The sequence below is a fragment of the Camelina sativa genome, chromosome 11 (assembly GCF_030686135.1).
Source record: "Camelina sativa cultivar CO46 ecotype springtype chromosome 11, ASM3068613v1".
Taxonomy (NCBI): domain Eukaryota; kingdom Viridiplantae; phylum Streptophyta; class Magnoliopsida; order Brassicales; family Brassicaceae; genus Camelina; species Camelina sativa.
Window position 1 is genome coordinate 4577973 of NC_141890.1, and position 16796 is coordinate 4594768.

Consider the following 16796-nt stretch of genomic DNA (forward strand, 5'->3'; position numbering starts at 1 on the left):
AATAATCATGATAGGATAGAATGAAGTAATTAATCAAGTTAATTTTAAAAAAAAAAACAGAAGAGAGAAATACCCTAAATTGTTTTTAATCACAAGTGTAATCCATGTTACAAGTTTAATTAATGGGCCACTTGCGATAGAAAAGAAAAAATATTAATGGCCCAATAAAAGTACAAATGGGCTATATTCAGATCGGGTCGGATCTAAAAATCGGCGCCTTTCGTCTTCATTTTGATGGTAATCAATCAATCAATCAATCGACGCTCTTTTGTTAGAGAAAGAGAAACAATCGAAGAGCCGTCGTCACTTTTACATATAAAACGATCCTTATCCATCGAGCAAGGTTTCTCTGATTTTACATTTCTTGAATCGATCGAGATTGAGATTACATTAGAGAAAGAGAGAGAGATGCCGGGTTTAACATGTAACGGGTGTAACATGGAGTTCGAGGGCGAAGAAGAGCGAAACCTTCATTACAAATCTGATTGGCACCGCTACAATCTCAAGCGCAAGGTACATATATATATATATATATATATATCTATTTTTATCTGAAATCGAATTAGAAGTCAAGACGATTCGTATCTCGGGATAGTATTGCGTCGATGAGATGAAAGTATCTGAGAAATGATTATAGAATCTTGAATTTTCTGATGTGTGTCTTTGCTTGTACGATTGTTTTGAAGCTTGATAGATTTGGTTAGCATTTGATTTTTCTTGGAATTTTGTTGTTGATGAATATATTGAAACTTGGTTAGGTGGCTGGAGTTCCTGGAGTTACAGAAGCTTTGTTTGAGGCTAGACAATCTGCTCTTGCTCTGGAGAAGAATAAATCTAACGAAGCACCTATGCTTTATAGTTGTGCAATCTGTGGTAAAGGTTACAGGAGTTCCAAGGCTCATGAGCAGCATCTTCAGTCGCGGAGCCATGTTTTGCGGGTTTCACAAGGGACAACAACCAACGGTGAGGAGGATGTAGCCATTATCAGGCCGCTTCCTCGCCGTGTTCAACACAGGGGTTCCATTGATGATGATGATAGTGACGCTGAATGGGTGGAGGTTGACTCAGATGAGGATTTGGCTGCTGAAGAAGCTTCTGATTCTTTGTCTAAGTTGAATGTTAATCACTCAGCATCTACTGAAGCTATGGATGATGGTGATGATGATGATGCAGATAAGTACGAGCTGGATCCTACCTCTTGTTTGATGTGTAACAAAAAACACAAGACTTTAGAGAGCTGTATGGTTCACATGCATAAGCATCATAGTTTCTTCATTCCTGATGTTGAGTTTCTGAAGGATCCTCAAGGGCTTCTCACCTACCTCGGTCTTAAGGTGTGGCGGACTCATCAGTTTACCATTCAGTGTTGATTATTGTAAAGCTTTGAATACTCCTGTTTACTTATACATACATGGCTCATCATCATTCAGGTCAAGAGAGACTTCATGTGTCTGTACTGCAATGAGCTGTGCCGTCCATTCAGCAGCTTAGAAGCTGTAAGGAAGCATATGGAAGCAAAGAGTCATTGCAAATTGCATTTTGGTGATGGTGATGATGATGAAGATGCTGAACTAGAAGAGTTCTATGACTACAACAGCAGGTTTTTTTAACTCTCTTCTATCTCTGTGATTAATCTTGTTTTTACCTCTGTTCTTTTTATGCCAAATCTTAATGCACCTTCCTTTGGAAATTTTAAATTGAGCAGCTATGTTGATGAAGCTGGAAAGCAGGTTGTTGTATCTGGTGAAACAGACAACACTGTAGAACTTGTTGGTGGTTCTGAGCTCGTGATCACAGAGAAATCTAAGAATGCAACAACGTCTAAAACTCTCGGGTCTCGTGAATTCATGCGTTACTACAGACAGAAGCCACCCCCAACTTCTCAAAACAGCAACCAGATAGTTGCCTCTTTATCTTCAAGGTTTTTTTCTCCTCCAAACCTATTATTCTAGATAATCAGCTAGTTAATCTGACTAAGGTTATTCCCACAAATTGTAAATTCTTAGGTACAAGAGCCTGGGTCTGAAGACACTACCAACAAAAGAGGAGACATTGAGGATGAAAGTGCGTAAGGATATGAGCCAGAGAGGTGAGACAACACGTACAAAGATCGGAGTGAAGAGTAATGTCATAAGAAACTTGCCCAATAACGTCCCATATTAGTTCTGAGTTTGTGCCACTTATTCTCTTGTGCTGGATTGTATGATGATTACATGTACTTTGACCAAGTTGTGTTGGTACTTGGTAATAAGAGATTAAGAGTAACTAAACAAAATGTGTTCACAGAAATAGTATAAATGTTACAATTGCTGCACGAATGTCGACTTTTGATTTACGTCTCTCAATATCTACATTGTTCAAAGATGCATGTAAAACAAAGAAGACAAAGGGTACTAAAATGTTCAAAAAAGGCTTTTTGTTTTCTTTTGTACAAAAGGTTGGGACTGCGAGTAAATGTCACAAGACAAACCTACAATAAAATTTATCTGTAGAAAGAAAAAGAAGAGAGAGGTCCAAAACCAAGAACGCTGGCTACGAATAGGCTTTTCTGCGTCATTTGTTTCGCTTCATTTTCCATCTGACAGAGAAAGTTGGAAAAGAAACATAAGACATTGACAAGAAGATGTAAAACTGAAAGCAAAGGAAACAGAAAAGTTGATACCTAATTCTCATAGAAGCGGGTTCGACGCCTTCTCGAACTGTAAATCAGAGAGAATAAGGGCATTAATAAGCAAGGTCTCTTAATTAACTATCATATATATATAGCACAAGAAAGATACTAATATGCCAAAGATAATCACAACAATAGGACCTGCTAAGCTAATTCATCATCATTCAATTCATAAGGTGCCTATTAACCTGACTCTCTGGTAAAAAGCCTCTAATATCAATGCATGATAAATCATAAAGTATATGAAAGGAAGAATGTATATATATCTCTGCAGCTGCAATGATAAAAAAAATAGTGTTGTAAAGCAATAGATGATTCTGACCTTTGGTGGATAGAGCTACTTCTGTTAGCTCCAGTGGTGCTGATGAACTCGTCATCGATCTCATCTACTCTATACTCCGGGAACTCTATGGATGCTACAGAGCTGTCATCAGAGTTGGAGTTATCATAACTAGAGCGGCGGCTCCCTCTCCTGCTCTCGCTCATTCTTGATCTTCTTCGATTCCTGGCATTCCTGATATTGTCAAACATCTGATAGAGAATACAAGAGGTCCACCAGTTTCCTTCATTGTTAGGAACATCTTCGAACTCATCACCTGTGTCATCGTCTCCGTATTCGATCACATAGTCCCCTAAAACCACTCCTCTGGGGACTTCAGAGTGAATTGTGCTCAAGACGTCGATTATTTCAGAAGACTGCTGGAAGTTTTCCCAGTCAAGCTTTCGTGCAGGATCAATCTCTGAAGGGCGAGAATCAGGATGCTCAGACAGAGCATGTTTTCGAAGCTCCAAGTAAGTACCCATAAACCTGCATCGTTCTTCCTCACAGCAACGCTTCTTCTCATCAAGACGGAGACGAGCTTCTTCAACAACAAGCCAGCCAGTAACTTCTCCTCTACAGAGAGGACACACAGGTTTGCAAGTCTCTTCTAAAACCTTGGAGCGAGGCTCATCAGGATGTGGAGGTGATTCAGTACCACAGGCGCTAATGAAACGATCCAAACAGTTGGAGAGAAGGTGATCAGTGTTGCAGACAAAAGCACGGCAACCGTTTCCGAAAGAAGAGCACTGGAGAAGGACACCGTTGTGAGGGAAATCCAAACAAATGGGACAAGTCAAATCATCCAAATTGACAGTCAACTGAAGCTCTTGGCTAGAAAAGGTCTTTGCTTGAAGCCGCTTTTCACAAACATGTTCCAGAGCCATCATAAATAAAAGTTGCAGATTTTTTTTTTTTTTTTTTTTAATTCTCTCTAAGATACGATCCGCAAATGAAACAGTTTATTTCCAACTTATGAGGAAGAAGTGAAAGTTATCAGAATCTGAGTCCCATAAATCATATCATCGTGGAATCAGTTACTTGATGCAGCCTGCTGCACATGCAATTGTAAAAACGAGACTGATCAAACATCCAAAAATCACAAATCTGCAAATAGGAAGAGTATGTAAAAAGACAATTCGAGATAGGCTCTCTCAGAAACCAAATTCGGTGAAATACGATTCAGTTCCTTGGTTGAAAACACACGAAAAAAGAACCCCAAAAATAGGGAATGAGATAAAAAGAGAGTCGGATTCAAAAACTGAAACAAAATTCTAGGAGACCCGATCGCATAATCTAAAAAAAAACCTATGAGAGAGCAGAAGAAGAAGAACCCTAGGGGGGAGGGGGGGGGGAATTAGAAAATAACGGATCCAACAAAATCAAAGAAATGGTGAAACAGTAAGCATAGAGAAATCGAAGGAGATATAGCTGACCTGAGAGAAGATGATGATGATGATGATGAAGAAGAAGGGGGTTTGCTTGTGGGGATAGTGTATCTCTCTCGCAGCAGTTGTGTAGACGAAAGCCTCTCTCTCTCTTCTCTCTCTCTTCTCTCTCTTAATCAATCCCCATAAACCATTTTTTTTTTTTGTTCACCTTTTCATTACATTAAATTAAATTAATTATTAGAACTACTAGTACTTTAATAAAATATTTTTGTGACGACTTTTTTTTTACTTTGAAGTTTATAAAATAACATAATGAAAATACTAAAGGCCCGTATTTTGCAAATTATTGTACTAAATGGATTAGATCAAATCAAACTACTCGAAATTAGACAAAACTTTTCTTTCTTCATGTTTTCCATTTTATTATTAAACTCGTTATAATAATAGTAAACTTGTTGTGGCAATTCGATTGGGACTACTAGTGGAACTTTTGTTTTATATAATATCTAGGATTAAAAAATTGTAAGTTATGTATTTGACTTTTTTTTCTAAAAATTCGCAAAAACATACAAAAGCTAAAAGCTAAAACTATGCGCAGTGTAATCCAGTCAGCCCATTAATTTCATTGGGCTTAACTTAAAAGGCCGCTTTAATAAATGGAAACAAACGTAAACTTATTGATGTTAGGAAGAAAAAGGAATCTTATAACAACACCAACACTTTGACGAAAAAAAAAGAAAAAAAAAAAAAGAACAACACCAAAAAAAAATAGTAAAAGTTACGCTGATGTTTAAAAGAAAAAGGAAAACGCGTATCTGCCTGATCACCGACTTGTTTGTTTATAAATAGGCGGAGGAAGCTTTTATCAGAGAGACTCTGAGTCACAATTTTAATCTTAGAATTTTTAGTTCTTCTTTATCTGTTTAGGCTAGGGTTCGTAGAATTTGGGAGATTTCTTACGATGACCCCCAATTCTCTTCCAACTTTTTTTTAGGGTTTCCTAATTTCATTACGTTTTCTGGGTTTTCGTTTCGTTTTCAATCGGATTTGATATTTGCGAAACCCTCTGCGTTTCTGTGAATTTCAAGTTCGTTCTTTTTTAGGGTTTCTTAAATTCATTACGTTTTCGTTTTCTTTGGGTTTTCGATTCGTTTTCTACGATGATCCCCCAATTCTCTTCAACTTTTTTTTTAGGGTTTCTTTATTTCATTACGTTTTCGTTTTCAATCGGATTTGATATTTGGAAAACCCCAAACGAATCTGGGTTTCTCTGAATTTCAAGTTCGTTACTTGATTTTGTTTTTGTTGGTTTTGGTTTTTGTGATTTTTGTTTTGTTTTTCTTTTTCTTTAAAACCCATGGCTTGAAAAATTCAGCAGTGTATGTGACTGAGATTGATAAAAACAATCTTAACATAATCAGCAGTCTTTGTGACTGAGATTGAATCGCTTTTACCCAAGGCTTACTAAAAAATCAAAAGTCTTTGTGACTTGAGATCAGAACACTTTTTACCCAAGGCTTGGAAAACAATCATCAGTCTCTGTGACTGAGATCGAAACGCTTTTACCCAAGGCTTATAAAACAATCAAAAGTCTTTGTGACTACTTTTACCCAAGGCTTCTAAAGAAATCAAGTCTTTGTAACTTGAGATTGGGAGAAAACACAACATTTTTACCCACAGCTTAACATAATCATTAGTCTTTGTGACTCTCACTTTTACCCATTGTTGTTAAAAATCGTCAGTCTTTGTGACTGTCACTTTTACCCACAGCTTTGAAAACTCATCAGTCTTTGTGACTGTGATTTGGAAACATAACACTTTTGTTGGTTTTGTTCTAATACAACGGCTAGTACTTTTGGTTGGCTGTTAAAGTCTTTTAGACAAAGAAGCAGAACACTTTGGTTGGATGTTAAATATTTTAGACAAAGAAGCAGAACACTCTGGTTGGATCTTAAGTCTTTTCGACAAAGAAACATATCAGTCCGAAAACACAACAATTTTGGCTTACAAAAAATCATAAGTGTTTGTGATTGAGATTGGGAGAAAACACAACACTTTTACCCAAAGCTTATAAATATCTTTGTGACTGAGACTGCGAGAAAACTCAATACTTATACCCAAAGCTTCCAAAAAAAAATCATAAGATTGATAGAAAACACAACACTTTTACCCAAAGCTTATAAAAATCTATCAGTCTCTGTGACTGAGTAATATGATACCCACGAGACTGAGACCAATTCGAACATTGATCCCTTATGTTACCCACAGCTTGAAATATTTAGACATGGATCTTGTTCGGTTTATCGTTTACGTCTTTGGACAAAGATACATAACAGTCTTAGACAGAGACTAGATTGGGAAAAACAAAGGATAGGTTTCATTTTGGTGGAAGGAAGATGGCACCCACGACTTTAAACACTAGTCTGAGAGCGATTCGAACATTGATCTCTTATGGTACCCACGGCTTGAACTCTCTAGACATGGATCATGTTTGGTTTGTTGTTTCAGTCTTTAGACAAAGATGCATAACACTTTGGAGTGGTTTTAGTACCCATGCTCGACTTCAAAATTTGACTGATTGGGAGAAAACAATTCCTTTTACCCACAACTTAAAAGAATCATCAGTCTGTGTGACTGAGATTGGGAAAAATACAATCTCTTTTACCCACAGCTTAAAAAAATTCATCAGTCTCTGTGATTGAGATTGAGAAACATGACACTTTGGTTGGATTGGTTCTAGTTACCCACAGATTTAAATAATCATCAGTCTCTGTTACTGAGAATGGGAAACATAACACGTTGGTTTGATTGGTTTTAGTACCCACGGCTTAAGAGAGTTTTTGGACAAAGTTATTGTTAAGTCTTCAGTCTTTTTAGACAAAGAAACATCACAGGTATATGGTCTTCTAAACCTTCTCTAAAACTAAAAGAATGTGTTGCTCTTCTTGTTTGCTATGAGCCAATATTTACCAACTTGATAATATATTAATAATAATGTAAAGGTTAGGTGACAGACAAAAAAAAGTATGGCTCTTAATATCTTCCTATGGAGCTTTGTAAACTAAGAATGAAGAAGTTCCAAAATAATTAAAACCAAAAGATCTTCCCATGGAGCTTGGTTGTGAAAATGCTAACTGGGATTTCTCCAACGTGCACCCATTGTTGCAAAAGCTTTCCCTGCATTTTTTCATACAAAACAAACAAAATGTCACCATATATAATGTATGAATATTATTGACAAATGAGAATAGTTTTCAGTTGGTTGGCTCGAGTTCTTTACCTCGTGGTATCAAGTAACTGTGTGGCTATGCCTTTTCTTCTGTTAGAAGGTGAGACCCAAATCGCTCTAATTCCACAGATAGCTGGTTTAGCTTCTTCTTCACACACAATTGCTCCATTATCTAATCTATCATCTGAAGCTCGACATCTTTTTAATACCTCTCTTTGTAGCACAATGTTTCCAAACTGGATGGAGGTTGAAGGCGAGGAGGAGGTCTCTTTCTTTAACTGTCTTTCATCATCAGGAGGAGATATAAGCTTGAATGCTTCCTTAATTGGTTCTGCAACTAGACATCCAGAGATCCTCTGAGAGGAAACGAATAGATAAACCTACACATAACAAGGAAAGTAATTGGAGGCTACACACATAACAACAAGGTAGTTCTTGAAACAACTGAGAAAGTAATTGGAGGCTAGTGAAAACAGTTGGGCTATATCTTCTATCTAGTGAAATTTACTGAATGAGATCATCAAAGAAATCGAAGAAAGTCATTTCTATCTCTGAAAATGAAATTTCTTGAGTGGTTCCCAGAGCTAGTCACAGAAATGGAAAGAATCAGAATAAAGTTGAAGCTTCTTCCTCCTTTAAATGTGGCAAAAAGTAAAGCAAGTATTCATTCCCAATAAGTTTTGTATCAGATCATCATAGTTGGCTATGGAACTAAATCGAAAATGTCAGTAAAGAAGACGTGGATGGATACAGGGGTCATTTTTACCTTACAATGTTGGTGAAGAATCCAATCCTCACCTAGCTCAACCTCCATCATTTTCAAAACCTCTTTCACCTGCAACCCATTAGATCCTCAAAGTATGAAGAGCCCAGTAACATAAAAACAGCGCAAGTTGAATATATTGAAGGAGAAAAAAATGAACCTTGTTTCTATGTGCATGGGAATCATTTTCAGAAAGCATAACAATGCGGCTCTTGTTGAAGGAAGGCATTGTGAAGGCTTTCTCGTTAAGCCAACCCTGAGACCAATTAAAAAGCCAAGTACTTTGAATCAATAGTCAATGAAAATATAAGTCTTTCAAGAGTACAGTGAAGAGCATCAAAACCTTAAAAGGGATCCCATTCATAAAAACCTTGTGAAAATCATGATGGTTCTTCTCATCTGATTCATCTCCAGGAGCATACTTAATTCCACACACATCGCAGTGTCTGAGAAGGAAATCGGATTGCCCCAACTCTAAATAAAATTGCGTATAACTCCGCTTCTTTTTCAGATTTTTAGGTGCATAAGAAGATGAAGAAGAAGAAGATCCTTTCTTAAGCACTTCACTTCTAAATACCCAAAATTAAGAGACACACTTAATTAGCACCCTAAACAGATATAACCCAAAGAATCTCAAAAAGGGATTTGCCTTTCAAAACCCACAAGATGATTGATTAACTTACCTATCGGGAATCGCGGATCGACGCTGAAATGTATTGACGATGACGTTCCGGTTTTGCTCCCAGACGGCTAAATCATCGTCCGTGTCTGATGTTGTTGTTACTGAGGCGGCGATAGTAGACGAAGAAGAAGATGAAGAGGGCTTGAAGAAAGAATTGATTTTGGCTTGCATTGTTTGAGTTCGATGAAACCTTCTTCTCAGGTTTCTTTTTCTCCCCCTCATCTTCTGCGGATTTTGGCGCCAATCGAAAATTTGTTAACCTAAATCTAAGTGAAATTTTGGCGCCACTGGATTTTATTTTTGGGGGTCAAATAAGTAATTTTCACCTATGACATTGGATAATGCTTGCTTATTGAGATTGGATATTGTAAACATGGTATGCGATGCACATAGCAGTGTTGTAGATGTTTAGATATCATCAAACTACATTAGACAACGTCAAAAGAAAGGACAGTGCGAAGTGAAGTTTCTGTGTGCTTTTATATATTGATTACATTTACATGTATGTATTGTGGTGTATTAAGTTACTTAATCACATGTATCCCACCGAAGATTAAACTCTATTAATCTACGTTTTCTCCCTGGCTATTACCTCTTTCCTCCTCTTCAACAGATCACCCAACAAAAAATATGTAATTGAGAAGCCTATTATCATATCATCTGTCGGATAAAACCGAGTTGCTCCATGACAGCACGAAATCTCGAAATACATTTGGTAAATCTGCATTTCAAAACAAAAAGGAACAAGATTCTCAGACTCATACAAAACTACTTGGAAGTAAGATTCCCATGTCTATCAAGAACGTCGACGGTCAAGTGAGATGAGAGGTTGAAAATCTCTAAGCCTTTCAAGAGAAAAACAAAGGCTTTCATGATGTCTTGTTATGTTAAGAATGCATATCTGAGATAGTCTTGTCCAATCTCTCCAATCCATACGACACTATTGGTACAAAACCTTCATTATTTGGATGATAGATGAAGTGAGACAAAAATTTTACCTCGCACAACTTCCATGGCGAGTGTGGGAATATCTACTTCGTCTTCAACCAATTTATATACGTCGGCAAGCTGCAAGAACCAAAGTCAATTTACTGCTTTAGAATGTCAATGGAGATGATAAATGCTACAGATATATAACTCTGCTGATGTTTGATGTATAAACCTCTTCTACGTGAAGCTTCGAGTCCTCTGTGAGTGCAAGAATAAGTTTCCTGCGGATGCCTTCGTCAAGGAGGAAAAGACGAGCTCCATCCTTAATGGTATCTGTCAAGTCAAGCTTACTTTCCCTGTATGTTTTATGAGTAAACTATGGATTTAAAATTCAAGCTTCACAAGGTAAACGAGTGAGAATTTAGGAGCAACGCTTATATAAAACTCGGGTTACTTACACACGCTCTACTCGTAGATTAGGATTGCTACTCATTTTGGCGACGTTTTCTTTTGCCAGTGATAAAAGGTTTTCCAGCCTTTTCCATTGGAAAACACCATCTTTGAATAGAACCTGACAGGTGGTAACAATAGCTTTGATTTCAGCTGATGCGGATAACAATTCAACATATCATATATGAAACAAAATCAGAATTATCAGTTTAACCTGTATCAAGCGTTCCCTAAGTGCAGGATTTGGATCCGTTAGAAGCCGTTTTGCTACATATGGATAAGCAACCTATAAAACAAGTTAACTTTTAGTATGGAAAGGGAAATATGAGTGAAAAAATAGCTAGTATCTGCTCATTTCAGGATTTATATGTCAGCTCAATCAAAACTGAAAAGAAAAATCAAAATAATAATCGTGACTTCACCTCTAGAAATTTAAAATCAGGCTTCAGCGTGAAACATATACCCTCCTGAGTAAGCAGAGAACGAATAACAAGAGAGAACCGCTCCGGGATACGGATAGGAAAGTCGTACACAAGCTTGTTGAATTGGCCTACAACAAAAACGTGACACCGTTTCTTCAAATGTGAAAGGGGTGCTCAGTAAAGAATACAAACTTGTTTGAGGAAAGCAATATATCAAGTACCTGTAACACTTCGAAAATTGAAATCTGCAAGTCCTTTCCCCGCAGAATTCTGCCAGATGGCTTCTAAAGCTGGAACGATAGGAGAAACATCGGTTTCCTTGGCCAAGAATCCGAGCCTAGTGAAATCATTTGCCATCTCCCCATAGTCCTCATTAACCGCATGGACAACAGCATCAATCAAAATTTGCTTGTTTTGCTGAGAAAAAAAGAAAGGGTTTTGTTTAGACTGTGAATGACAAAGTCTTTATATACAGATGTGAGATTACTATGGGAAGGAGGCCTACGTTAGTTACTAAGGTTATTAGATACCTCGAAACCATTAAACTTAAATTACCTGACTCAGTACAGCAACATTACCAAAGTCCACATAAGCAATACGCCCATCCTGCATTGCAAAGATATTTCCAGGATGTGGATCTCCATGGAACAATCCAAATTCCAACAGCTGCCTTAGAGCAGCACTGACGCCAACAGTCAAGAATCCATTTAAATCGATACCCGCATCCTTGATGGCCTGAGTACAATTAGTAAAAGTCAGTACTCAGAGTATACTGTATTTTGACTTTTTAGAAAGGTATAAAGGAATATATATGGTTGGCCCCTATTTCAAAGTCATTACCTGTGGGTCAGTGCACCGAATACCATCGATCCACTCCATTACCAAAACCCGTGGACCACAAAGATTCTTGTATACTCGAGGAATTTTGACAGTGGGGTCATCTTTGAAGTTCTCCAGAAAGTCTTCAATGTTTCTGGCTTCCTGTAGGCAAGAACTTACGGTTAACCGGGATTATAGAAAGACTCATTTTTTCAGATCGTCAAAACAAAAGAAAAGCATAGAGTCAAATTGACAGTTATATGAGATACCAATGTATAGTCAAGCTCCTCCAAAAGCTTTTCTCCAAATTCATCAACTATTAGCTCTGCGTTGCAACCCAGTTTCTGTATACTGAAGCCATTTAAGAATGAAGCGAGGGTTCGAAAAAGAAAGAGATCCCGGTAAATTATGGGCTCTATTTGTGGTCGCTGCACCTGTATATATACATAACATAGATGTCAAACCCAAACTTTAAAACAGTTTACAGTTTGATAAGCCTGTATGACATATCACAACTTTCAAAGAAGATAAACTCTACAGCCAAAGAGATTTTTTCAATTTTAAAGAACCTTGATAGCAACATCCTCTCCAGTGGCACGTAGAGTAGCTCGATAAACTTGGCCCAAGCTTGCAGCCGCTATTGTCTGTGAAGAAATTTGGCTAAATAGGGCCTCAAGAGGTTGGCCTAACTCTTCTTCGATGATATTGAAAGCAACCTACAAAGTCCTTCAGCACTTAGCTTCACCACACGATGGCACATGATAACAAGAAAAATATCTGGCTCTACAAATTCCTCAAAAAAAATAACTTTTTTACCTCGTTAGGGAATGGAGGAACATCATCTTGGAGTATGCAGAGCTCGTTCATGTAGTCTTCACGGATGATATCAGGCCTATTCGCCAAAACCTACCCCCATGTAAAAATATGTTAGTCGAAAGCCAGGTTAAAGCACCTAAAGTCCTCAAAAATAACATAGATCCACATACCTGACCAGCTTTGATAAACGAAGGCCCCAAGTTGCACAACAGGTTCCTAAGCTGACGAGCACGGAAGGGGACAACTTCTTCATCCCTTCCAACCATAAAGTCATACATTAAAGTAGACCAATACAACCCAAGAGTCCAAACAATCTCCACACCCCTTGAAGCAAGAGAGACGACTGATCCTCTTGATTCCAGAACTTTACTCCTCACCTGATCACAAAAAAACACCATTAAATCCCAATTCAAGAATCCTTCTAAGGACAGTACCAATCAAATTCAAATCCAAGAAGACGAATTAAGTCTAACCCAGCTCAAATTAAGTGAATTCAACATAGATAAAACAAATTAAATTGGCTGAAACTATTTGCATACAGTCTCCGGAGAATACTTTCGGAAAGGAACACAAACGCCTCTCTCGATATCCAGCTGTTCGAGCGCGGAGCTCGATTTCCCTACCCTATCCACCCCGCTCATCGCCGTTGTCATTATCGAAGCGTCAGTAGAACTCCGGCCGCCAACACCAGTCGATGCCGCCGCTCTAACGGTAAAGTTAGAAGTCCGTACAGCCGAGAACGTCCAGCTCCGCCGCAACTCCACGGCGTCGAGAGAAACTAGACTCCGCGATAGAGCATCTCTCCGATCAAGAACAGCGCGATTTGTTCTCCGACGACGCTGATTTAAGGCGAAATTAGGGTTTACCAAACTATTGCAGTGAATTGACTCCATGGATCAGCAGCGATGTACGGAGGGAGGATGGTGATCTGAAGAAGAAGAAGAAGCAAATAGGAGTGGATACGTTCCCGTTGGACCAAAACTAAAATAATTTATAATTACCGAAAATAGATTGCCACATATTATAATTATATCTAGAACTTCACTTCACATATTATATATAGGTGGATATGATGAAATTTTATTAATTTATAAAGGTTTTAATTTATCGGGTATCATGAAATTTTATTAATTTATAAAGGTTTAAATTTATCGATATTATAAAGAGATTTTTAAAATTTTATATTACAAAATAAGATACTTTTATTATCATTCATATTCGAGTTTAGATAAAAACGATAAATGTTAGAAGTTTAGAGTTTAGAAGAAATTGCTACTAGTATCATTCATGGTAATGATGAAGTCGAAGAATATATTGCGGTAATTTTAGAACCAATTACATTTAAAGAAGTAATTATCGCATTTAGGACTTTCCACAATTTTTAGATGCGCTTTGAGAAGACAACAATAAAAAAGATTAGAAATGAGCTCCAATAAGAATGTAAATTCGAGAATATGCAAACAATAATAGAATCATATTTCACTAGATTTTTTTATATATATTTATATATATGTTGACAAAATATATATATATATATATATATATTAATATTATTTGATTATTAATTTATGATATTGATGGACCATATTTTTACATAGGATTTTCAAAAATATTATTATCTTATTAATTTATCGAAATATGTTATTTTTTACATCGGCCTAACTCGGGATCGAAAAAAATTATTAATTTATAGTGAATATTAATTTAAACGGTATTAATTTATAGGGGTTCGACTGTATGTAATCTCTAGCAAAACGACCCCAAAACTTTTTTTTTCTGGTGTGTGGCCAAGGAAGGTGCAACGTTTTGGCAAATATGAATACATATTCGTATGGTATAAAACGAATGATTAAACCATGGAAGACTACAAGTTGACAAAGAATTTTAACCAATATTTCCATCATATTTCAAATATATTTATCGGTTTTAAATTTAAAGAAAATATTTTGTAAATTAAGATGATCTTCTTCATGTTTGTATTCTATTTTTATTATACCATCATCCCATTACGACCACAAAGTGTGGTCTACTTGTCATTTGTTTCAGTGATCTACTTGGCATCAGTCCACAGTCCTCACAAAGGGTCAACGATCACTTTGCACGACTTCTTTGCTTTCACTGGACTTGTGAACAAAGCATCTCAGTTCAAATTCAGGAATGTGTGTCTGATCATCTATCAAATTTATTGAGATATTTTGGGGGACGAACTCCGTCTTTTTTTTTTTTTTTAAAAATAGGAGTGGCAATAAAGCTCTTCTCTCTCTTCTATCTCCACGATTCTGTTCGCCCTAGCCGCCCCCAAAATCCTTGAACCCGCTGGTGAGCGGCGTCCGGTGGCTTCCATAGCACCGATGTCGGTCTCCCTACCCCTTTCTTCTCTTATATCTCTTTTCTTTTTTGCTTCTTCTTCTTTTACGGCAAAATGCTGAGTTCGAGGTGGAGAAATCTCAGATCTGATTTTGTGTTGTCATCGACAGAAAAAGAGGACGTGACGGAGCTTGAAGACGGCACCAGATCTTCTTCTTTTAGCCTTCGGCTTGGGTTTTCCCAGCGCAATTTTGGTCTAGATGGATCAATTTTATCTCTCTCCTGCGGCTCTTCGTGGTGGCAACTTTCTGGTGCGGAGCTTCATGGTGGGGAGTCTCTCAGTAGCTGTTCAGAGCGGCTACAGCGGTGGTGTTGTGGAGGTTTCAGAGCGGATCCGTTTGAGGCTTTGATGTGCCTCTGTTGGTGGATCAGTTAATGTTGCCTTGTGTGTAGCTGTTTGTTGTTTGTTGTTTTTTTGTTCAGGCTGCGACTTTGGCGAAGTGTGGATGAGTTTTGAGACATGGTGATTGAAACCGTGAAAGCCGATTTGCTCGGCCACTTTGGTTTTAGCTTTTGTATCCCCTGGGGGAAGTGTGTAGGGGAGTCTGATGTTGTGAGTAAGGTGGAGCCGGCTTATTCATCTCTCGTGCTAGCAGCAATATTGGATTCTGATGAGCATTTCCCAAGCCGCTAGTGTTGTCACTTGATTGATCAATGGTGGTTCCGGTCTGTGGTTTTTAAACCACAGTTTTCGAGCGTTTTCGTGATCGAGAAAGCTGTAGGTACTAGGTTTGAAGACTGCCTTGATAGTACACGCTCGCGGCAATTTCGAGTTCATGTTGCGCTCTGCATTTGTTTTTCTCTACGGTGGTTTCTTTCGTTTCATCTTACCGTGCTTTGTTGTGTGTGCTTGCTTGTTGTTCTGTTTCTTTTTTGCATTGTAGTTTTTTGGTATTTTTCTGCTACATGTATTTCTCTGTAAATTTCTGTCACAAACGAAAATTGGTATAAAACTTAACTTTTTACCAAAAAAAAATTATTCAGATATTGTTTTTTATGTTTTCATTGTTTCACTCTATGTTTCTATCATTTATGACCCTAAATTTAAGCAAATTTTTTTGTTAATTGTAAACGGAAAAATAACTTCCGTTTGTGTTTGGTATTTGCGTTTGTCAACTAGAAAACAAATACACTAGTGTACAAAATACTAGCTAAAAAAAAACATCTACATTAATATCATAAATGCGACTTTTAGAATTTAGGCCGAGCTGGGCGTTACAATTAATATGTGCAAAATTTAGGCTGCGTCTTGATGATTATGAAGCTGAATATATATAGTTGAGGGCTCGACACACCTACTTTTACAAAACTGTCGCTCAAAACACAAGCTGTATATATTGCTGGGCTTTAAAGGAGAGCAGGGATGGTGGCCACTCGATTAATGTATATATCACTTCATGCATGGTACTTTGGTAAGCCATGATCCACCACCATATATATCATGAAGTCATTTCCTACTTTTAAATATTAAATAGTGTAGAAATTGTCATAGTACTTGCATCTATGGTCATAAGAATTAAGTTTAATTCCTTGATATAAATCAGCATATATATTTCTATATCTTTGTACAGTTTGCTTTGTTCCATTGTTCTGCTTCGGTCTTTGATTGTATTAGATTCACTATGATGCCTTCTTGATTCAGACTTTTCCAACAAAATCTTTATGAATTTTGCTTGAAAAAATGATTCGTTATCCAAATCAGATAAGATACTTTATCACTAGAAGTTTAAATCACAAAACATTAATTAGTACTGTCTTACATGTGTAAAGAAAATGCTAAGTACTGTCTGAACGAGTCGACCGTTTCCCTATTTCCTAAAAGTTGAACCGACACGATCTGTAAATACTCCAACGAAATATTCAGAAAATTCGTAGTGCAACGAGTGATATAAAACACGAAATAAATGATGGTTATTATGAGGATATAAAAGAACCCC

At 37.2% G+C, this 16796-nt stretch overlaps 4 protein-coding genes and 1 long non-coding RNA gene across 9 annotated transcripts; 2 read left to right on the forward strand and 3 right to left on the reverse strand.

The window, feature by feature from the left end:
- Positions 1 to 237: 237 nt before the first annotated feature.
- LOC104721698 (cytoplasmic 60S subunit biogenesis factor REI1 homolog 1) lies at positions 238 to 2314 on the forward strand. Its single transcript, XM_010439741.3, has 5 exons — positions 238 to 513; positions 759 to 1334; positions 1431 to 1600; positions 1706 to 1921; positions 2007 to 2314. Exons 1-5 carry the CDS (start codon positions 409 to 411, stop codon positions 2161 to 2163), a joined length of 1224 nt encoding a protein of 407 aa, XP_010438043.2. The 5' UTR covers positions 238 to 408; the 3' UTR covers positions 2164 to 2314.
- LOC104721697 (uncharacterized) lies at positions 2307 to 4613 on the reverse strand. Of its 3 annotated transcripts, none has more exons than XM_010439740.3 (4): positions 4427 to 4613; positions 2994 to 4041; positions 2663 to 2699; positions 2307 to 2578 (listed from the first exon to the last, which is right to left on the reverse strand). In XM_010439740.3, the coding sequence occupies exons 2-3, from the start codon at positions 3878 to 3880 to the stop codon at positions 2663 to 2665; spliced, it is 924 nt and encodes a 307-aa protein (XP_010438042.2). In that variant the 5' UTR covers positions 3881 to 4041; positions 4427 to 4613; the 3' UTR covers positions 2307 to 2578. The 3 variants fall into 3 exon arrangements, with proteins under 3 accessions (XP_010438042.2, XP_087329318.1, XP_087329320.1); XM_087473192.1 differs by having other exon boundaries at positions 2994 to 4044; positions 4427 to 4608; XM_087473194.1 differs by having other exon boundaries at positions 2994 to 4097; positions 4427 to 4598.
- Positions 4614 to 7346: 2733 nt separating this feature from the next.
- On the reverse strand, positions 7347 to 9342 carry LOC104721700 (protein CHROMOSOME TRANSMISSION FIDELITY 7-like). Of its 2 annotated transcripts, none has more exons than XM_010439744.3 (6): positions 9057 to 9342; positions 8744 to 8942; positions 8534 to 8629; positions 8377 to 8445; positions 7662 to 7990; positions 7347 to 7558 (listed from the first exon to the last, which is right to left on the reverse strand). In XM_010439744.3, the coding sequence occupies exons 1-6, from the start codon at positions 9275 to 9277 to the stop codon at positions 7426 to 7428; spliced, it is 1047 nt and encodes a 348-aa protein (XP_010438046.1). In that variant the 5' UTR covers positions 9278 to 9342; the 3' UTR covers positions 7347 to 7425. The 2 variants fall into 2 exon arrangements, with proteins under 2 accessions (XP_010438046.1, XP_010438045.1); XM_010439743.3 differs by having other exon boundaries at positions 8717 to 8942; positions 9057 to 9339.
- Positions 9343 to 9509: 167 nt separating this feature from the next.
- LOC104721699 (protein ACTIVITY OF BC1 COMPLEX KINASE 1, chloroplastic) lies at positions 9510 to 13553 on the reverse strand. Of its 2 annotated transcripts, none has more exons than XM_010439742.3 (14): positions 13032 to 13553; positions 12663 to 12869; positions 12493 to 12582; positions 12246 to 12392; positions 11946 to 12110; positions 11698 to 11838; positions 11413 to 11592; positions 11079 to 11274; positions 10858 to 10985; positions 10650 to 10721; positions 10444 to 10556; positions 10218 to 10341; positions 10054 to 10123; positions 9510 to 9776 (listed from the first exon to the last, which is right to left on the reverse strand). In XM_010439742.3, exons 1-14 carry the CDS (start codon positions 13383 to 13385, stop codon positions 9712 to 9714), a joined length of 2052 nt encoding a protein of 683 aa, XP_010438044.1. In that variant the 5' UTR covers positions 13386 to 13553; the 3' UTR covers positions 9510 to 9711. The 2 variants fall into 2 exon arrangements, with proteins under 2 accessions (XP_010438044.1, XP_019088790.1); XM_019233245.2 differs by having other exon boundaries at positions 13048 to 13523.
- An 807-nt stretch (positions 13554 to 14360) lies between these two features.
- LOC147933631 (uncharacterized) lies at positions 14361 to 15962 on the forward strand. The gene is made up of 2 exons (XR_015573053.1): positions 14361 to 14845; positions 14970 to 15962. It is a non-coding gene; the product is annotated as an uncharacterized LOC147933631 (long non-coding RNA).
- The last annotated feature ends 834 nt before the right edge of the window (positions 15963 to 16796 follow it).

Bases quoted from the DNA above. Each gene is read 5' to 3' on its own strand.
- LOC104721698 (XM_010439741.3), top strand. From the start codon at position 409: ATGCCGGGTTTAACATGTAACGGGTGTAACATGGAGTTCGAGGGCGAA. The intron at 1,335-1,430 runs GTGTGGCGGACT...ATCATCATTCAG, and splicing joins TCACCTACCTCGGTCTTAAG to GTCAAGAGAGACTTCATGTG. The intron at 1,922-2,006 runs GTTTTTTTCTCC...GTAAATTCTTAG, and splicing joins GTTGCCTCTTTATCTTCAAG to GTACAAGAGCCTGGGTCTGA.
- LOC104721697 (XM_010439740.3), bottom strand. From the start codon at position 3,880: ATGATGGCTCTGGAACATGTTTGTGAAAAGCGGCTTCAAGCAAAGACC. The intron at 2,700-2,993 runs GTCAGAATCATC...TCTGATTTACAG, and splicing joins AGTAGCTCTATCCACCAAAG to TTCGAGAAGGCGTCGAACCC.
- LOC104721700 (XM_010439743.3), bottom strand. From the start codon at position 9,277: ATGAGGGGGAGAAAAAGAAACCTGAGAAGAAGGTTTCATCGAACTCAA. The intron at 8,446-8,533 runs GTTCATTTTTTT...AATGGGTTGCAG, and splicing joins CCCATGCACATAGAAACAAG to GTGAAAGAGGTTTTGAAAAT. The intron at 7,991-8,376 runs GTAAAAATGACC...TGTTATGTGTAG, and splicing joins TTCTTCACCAACATTGTAAG to GTTTATCTATTCGTTTCCTC.
- LOC104721699 (XM_010439742.3), bottom strand. From the start codon at position 13,385: ATGGAGTCAATTCACTGCAATAGTTTGGTAAACCCTAATTTCGCCTTA. The intron at 12,111-12,245 runs GTTCTTTAAAAT...GTATATATACAG, and splicing joins GAGAGGATGTTGCTATCAAG to GTGCAGCGACCACAAATAGA. The intron at 10,722-10,857 runs GTGAAGTCACGA...CTTGTTTTATAG, and splicing joins CTGATTTTAAATTTCTAGAG to GTTGCTTATCCATATGTAGC.